Here is a 6747-nt window from a genome sequence, read left to right on the forward strand (position 1 = left end):
AATAGTTATAAATTTAAATATATAAGGTTAAAATATATTTTAAATATTATATTTATAAATTATTTTAACTATGGCGTTGTTATTATTATTGCTACTATTAATAATAGTAATAATAATAATAATAATAATAATAAATATATTTAAATTAAAAAAATAAAATTTATAAAAAGTTTTTTTAATTAAAAATATTTTTAATAATTTATTTTATAAAAATAATAGTAATTTAATAATTTTAAATAAAAAAAAAATATTAATTAATTAAATTATTTAATTATTTAAAAATAAATTTAAAAGTATATTATTAAACCTTTAAAATTAAATAATAAAATATTTTTTAAAATAATTAAATTTTTAATAAAATTTTATTTTTTATATAAATTAATATAAAAAATAAAATTTATATAAAATTATATTTTATTAAATATTATATAATTATTAATTAATAAATATTTTATTAATATATTAAAAAGAAAATTAATAGGGGTAAGTTTTTTTATTACTTTTTTTTTAAATTAAAATTTACCCGCCTCTTTTTTAAATATAAAAAATAACAAATTTAAAAATTATTATTAATAACCCTAAAATAACGTAATTATTATGAAATTTTATTTTATATTAATATTATTAAAGGAGAAGATTTAAATCCAATTTTTTTTTTTAAAGGTTTTTTTAAAAAATTAAAAAGAAATTATTATAAAATATAAATATTTAAATTGGTTAATAAATAATATTACTATCTTAAAAATAATATTTCTTAATTATTTAAATTAATTTTACGTTATAATAATAATATTTAATCTTTTATTAATAATTATAAAAAATTAATAATATAAATAAAAAAAATAATAAATATAATAAAAATTTTAATTATTAAAAGAAATATATATATTATTTTAAATATATATATTAACATATACAATTTTACCTTTATTTTATACCTATTATAATTTAATTTTATATAAAAAGAATAACTATTAAAAAAATAATATTTTTTAATAATAAAAAAAGTTTTAACTTTTTTAATTTAATTTAAAATATATTATTTTTTTTAATTATAATTTATTTTTAATATTTAAATTTTATTATTAAAAATTAATATATTAAATATAATATAATAGATTTTTTTTAATAAATATTTAATATATATTAATTATAAATATATTTTTATAATTTTAACGTTATAAAATAAGCTTATAAATTTATTAATATTATATAATAATTTTATAAATTATTAAATAATTTAAAATAATATCTTATTATTATTTTTATAAAATAATAATAATATTAAAAATATAAATAATAAATTATTAATTATTTAAAATTATAAATTTAATAATTTTAACTTAAATTTAACCTAATTATAAAAAAATAAAAATAATAATAATTTATCTTAGTGTGTTAAGATTAAAGATTCGAGGAGCGGCGGGGCTTCGCTTGCCTTCGCCTCCCTTTTGTTGGCGCCATAGGTGCCACGAAATCCTTGGTTTATGTGTTTATATTTGTGGGTTTTAAAGGAGGCGTTTCTTAAATTCTAATCTTAGCTATTATTTAATATTTTAACCATATTTGGTATATATTTTAAATTTTTAATAAAATTATATTAATAATAATATAATAGGTAATAATAACGTTTAAAATATTTTTTATTTTAATTATTTAAAGTTAGTCCTTTGTTTTTACTACCTTTTTATTTTTTTTATATATTTATATAATATTATGTTATAATATTGTAAATTTTAATATCCAAATAGTTTTAAAATGTTATATCTACGCGTTTACACTTATAACCATTTATAACCACGTTTAAAATACTTTTTATTTTAATTATTTAAGGTTAATCTTTTATTTTTACTACTTTTTCGTTTTTTTTACATACTTATATAATATTACGTTATAATATTGCAGATCTTAACGTTTAAATAGCTTTAAAACGTTATACTTATATATTTATACCTATACGTTTATACTTGCAATTACGCGTTTATATTTACAATTACTTATAACCATCTATAATTATATTTAAAATATCTTTTATTTTTTAATCTAAAACTATTTATTTAATTACTTGATTTTTTTAACCTTTTTTATATATTTATATAATATTATATTGTAATGTTATAAGTTTTAACGTTTATTGCGGCTATTACGTTACAACCAATATTATAATTACTTAATTTTGATTTAAAACGCGTACGTTTTATATATAATAATTTATTTAAATGATTAAATTAATATTTATTTTTTATATAAAGATTTTATTTATTTAAGATTAATATTTTTAATTAATTTAATTATTACTATATTAAATAAAAAGAAAATGTTTAAAATTATTTTAAATTAGAAATTTAAAAATATTTTAAGGGGGTGTACTAGGGTGTAATTAATTGGGGAAAAGTATGGCTAAAAAAGGTATTTTTTCCCGAACCATTTTCAAATTTCTAGTTTCAAGTCATTGAAATAAATAATAATAATATTATAAAAAATAGTAATAATATATAAAATAATATTATAAATTACCTTTTTTATAATAAATTAATAATATAATTAATAAAGGGATTAAAAATATTTATACTTAAAAATATATTTATAAAAAAATATTTTATTTATATAAAATATATAAAAATAATTTTAAATATATATAATAAATTAAATTTAAATAATTTTAATATAATTACATTTAATAAACCTATTAATTTAAAAAGAAATTTTTTAAATAACTAAATATTAACCGTAAAATGTATTATTTATAAATTAAATAAAAATTAAAAATTATTTAAAGTTATATTAAATAAAATTAATATATTTTTTAAGGTTTAAACGTTAAGATTATATATAATATATAGTTATATTTAAATTATAAAAGCTAAATTTAATAAAATTATTAAATATTATTATTTAAGAAAATTTTTCTAATAATATTTATTTTTAAAATTTTTTTTATTAACCTTTAAATATTATAAATTAATAATTAATTTAAACGTTAAAATTATAAATAAATTAATATATTTAAATTATTTTAAATTAGTTTAAATAAATATTATAAATAATAAATTTATTTTAACCAATAATAATAAAATCTTTTTATAATATTTAAAAAATATTAATAAAAATTTAGCCTTAAAACGTATGGTTTAAATTAATTTAAAAAGGTTAAATAATTTTTTAAATAGAAATAAGCTTTTAAATAAATAAATTTAATAATAATTAATAATTTTTTAATTATAAAGATTTTTTAATTATTTAAAAAAATTTAAAAATTAATAATATTAAATTAATATTTTAATAAATAAATTTTAAGGTTTTTATATTTAATAATTAAAAATATTATTTTAATTAATATTATTTAATTTTTGATAAAAAATATATTTAAATAAAAATACTTCGGTTAAATCCTTAATTATTACCCGTTTTTTTAATTAATACGCAATACCTTCTTAAAGATGCTACGTCGAACTTGTATAGACAGCACTAATAACTGATGTCACATTTACCAAAAGTCATCGTGAATTAAAAATGCGGATATTGTAACGCTTCGATTTTAAAAATTGTAGCAGCTTGATCCAAGTTCCTAATCTGCTCTATGAATATTATTATATCGAACCGAAGTCAAAATCATCTCAAGCCTCCCAAGCGGACACATTTATCGACCCAAGATTCCTTCGTAGGCTTCTTTTGCGACCAACCCCAAGTCCTCCACGTGCTTTCTGTAGTAGTTGTGATCTCGGTTTGCCCTGTGACAGAGGGAGCTACCGGAGGAGGCATTCTCGCATTAGCAGGGGCCGTGAGTCCATCTGCTCTCGAACCCTTGTAGAATCCGGACATGAGTTGATTGACATAAAGGGAGTTCGATCCCCTATCAGGATTTACTGCGGCTTGGGGCGGATTCGACTGCCTCGTATTCGGGCCATACATAGAGTTGTAAGATTGCTGCTTTTCATCCATATACGCCCCGTACTGCGACGCATTACCGTCTTCAGCAGCATACGCAGCCGCCATGAGATCATCCATGATTTTCGATTCTGTCTTCCCTCCTGATCCACGGTTTGTGGTGTATATTTCCCGAGGCTCTTCCATTTTCTTGAACCTGGAGAAGGGAGAAAAGGGAGAGAATCCAGATGTGACGCTGCCGTTTGCGCGGGCTTGGCGCCGTCGGCATTTCCAGAGAAGAAATATTATGGCTGCGATTATTATTGTTCCTCCTATTGTTTTTGTTAGTCTTTAGGGTTGCTAAAAGGGGCTTCATCAGGGTGGTCTTACCAATTGTGCCGAGTGCTATGGCGCCGTCCTTACTCATTATACGTGTGGGGGCTTCGGCTTGAGCTGTTTGAGCTTGTGAAGGTTCGTTGGCTTGTGGTAATGTGCTTGGTGAAAGAACTGTGCTAGTTGAAGAAGATTGAGTTGCTGGTGCGCTGATACTCGTGGATGTTGTCGGCTGAGGTGCCTCTATTGAAGACTCCGGAGTGGCAGGTGCCTGAGTCCCAGCAGAAGGTGACGGGAACACATCTTCTGTTGGCGATGGTGTATCTGGTTCATCTTCAGATTCGGAATCGGACTCGACGTCGTCAACGGTATCTGGGACATCGTCGCGAATAAACACCCTTAGGTTATTTGCGCGAGCGCTTCTTCGATAACTTGAGCTCCTTTATTATGATTAGACCTAGAACATTATAAATGCAACTTATCGATTTCTTACCTCATTGTGAATACGCAACACTATAATCTCGACAACCTAGACTTGAAATAAATGAACAAATGGGAAAGACAAGAAAGTCAACCTCAATGAAAGTAATTGTTATTCAATTAGGTCCAGCCGTGGATAGTAATTATTAGTGAGGGCTCAGCCCAATATCTCGAAGTGAAGTGAAGTAAAAGTGACCTGGGGAAGCACATGTGCTTAATTGCCAAATCCAGCGCAGGTAAAGATTTCAAGAAACATTCTGCAGACGCCATCATTTTAATACATCTCAACTGTTCGTGTAGTTCATTTCCCCATCCCCAGTTACGACTGCCCAGACTATTTGAAACCCTCATTGAATGAAGCACTGACATTGGTATGTTTCAAACCTCAACCGCCGACGATGATCACCTTGGCGCCAAGGTTACCAATGCCGATATCTTATTCGTTAGAACCAAGAGAGAACCTGGTTCGGCAACTCAAATTACCTAGTTAGCTACGTTGAAGTTTAAGAAGTTTAACGATGTGCTCGGACGAATAGTTATTTTGATATGTGTAGCTATTTTTGGCTTATAACATGTCTCATCGTAGATGGGATGTGTGGGGGAAGCAAGGGGATAAATCGTCGACTTAATTTGATTACATCATGCGTCCTTGACTAGATACCTCTAAATGATTTTAATATATACAGCTTATAAGGGAAAACATATAAATGTCGTAAATGTCGTGAATGTCGTGGACATATAATTCCGTGATCAAATGAAGGAAGTCCCTAAGACCCTCTGTCCAGTCCGGGGCTTCTCAAAATTCGGGATGTAGGGCTGAGAAACCGTCTCCGCTTCGTCTTCAGAATTGTGTAGGCGTTATATGGTTACTCCCCTCCCTTGTCGCCTACCTATAAATTACCTAGGTAGCCAAATATTCGAGACATGACCCTAACGTCACTAACACTCTTTAATTTCGTTGTTCCAGTTACCACCACCTTGGAAGAACTTCTCGTACGCTCCTTACTTCTGTATTGACTTGAGAGACTTGAGAGTGTTAACACATACAGTTATTCGGTAACGATAGTGATATCAACTTACATGCTTTCCACGGCTCGCCATGCGCTTTCATACCGTCACGCCAAATTCGTAGAGTCCAACTAGCTACCATGGCATCCATCATCTTCCGCGTTATAGGGGCCGTGACTATCAGTCTGTGCTGATTCTCCTTCTCATCTTCTACCGCGATACGACTCCCGTCAATAGGGTGCATCCACTCATAATGGTCGCGTTTCTTCAGTATCTCGAATATCACTTCGTCCCCCTTCAACGACTCTTTTCTGGCTCGATATCCTTTAGGGAACCCGCTCTCCTTCTCAGGTTTAATCTTTACGACCTTATATCCCGATCGAGGGAAGGATGCAGGCTTCAGCGCGAGGTTCCCGACAGTATTCCGCGATATGGCATCCAAGACATATGGGAATCCAGTAGATATCACGGGAGGTAGGTGCTTGAGTTCGAATATATGGCGGGTGCGGTGTATAACTCGAGGCGTACCGTTTGCGCTTATCCTTACATTGCGGATCAAACGTTCGAGCGTCACTTGGGCAAGTCGGGCCTCGCTTGTTGGAGATCTCCTAACATCACGAGAGAGTTCGTATAACGGAGCACCGTCGGCTGTTTGGGCACGGATGTAATGGCCGTCAAGTACGAAGATAGCAGGCTGAAGTATATCGTCTCCGTCATTCCGATTCTCTGGGATATAAGGCGGGGGATCTTCTTCTTCTAATGACAGAGTTGACATTGTGTAAGTAACTTGATTCTTTAGCTAGCGTTAGGTTATATTGCACTAAACTACCAACGCTGTTATGGACTCGCGCGCCTCTTGCGTCACAATCGATTATAATAAACGTTTTGAGGTAAGAAAGCATGCGGCTTGATGTCGGCTTCGGCGGAGTTTAGGCGTGGGGTATTGCCCAGAGCACTGCCCTGATGTTGGGTGGCTTATGAGGTATGGACCTAAGGTAGTAAGATAATATGACATCATGAAGACTCAAGTAATATTAAGTAGATATCCGTAATAGAGAA

The 6747-nt window shown here is 27.6% G+C and overlaps 1 protein-coding gene across 1 annotated transcript; it reads right to left on the reverse strand.

Moving 5' to 3' along the window:
- Positions 1–3612: 3612 nt before the first annotated feature.
- GL218_00030 (uncharacterized protein) lies at positions 3613–6463 on the reverse strand (the record flags this gene model as incomplete). Its single annotated transcript, XM_033576438.1, has 3 exons — positions 3613–4199; positions 4258–4572; positions 5761–6463. 3 exons carry the CDS (start codon positions 6461–6463, stop codon positions 3613–3615), a joined length of 1605 nt encoding a protein of 534 aa, XP_033441738.1.
- Positions 6464–6747: the final 284 nt, after the last annotated feature.

This window comes from Daldinia childiae, assembly GCF_008694065.1.
Source record: "Daldinia childiae strain JS-1345 chromosome Unknown Scaffold1, whole genome shotgun sequence".
In the NCBI taxonomy this organism is placed as follows: domain Eukaryota; kingdom Fungi; phylum Ascomycota; class Sordariomycetes; order Xylariales; family Hypoxylaceae; genus Daldinia; species Daldinia childiae.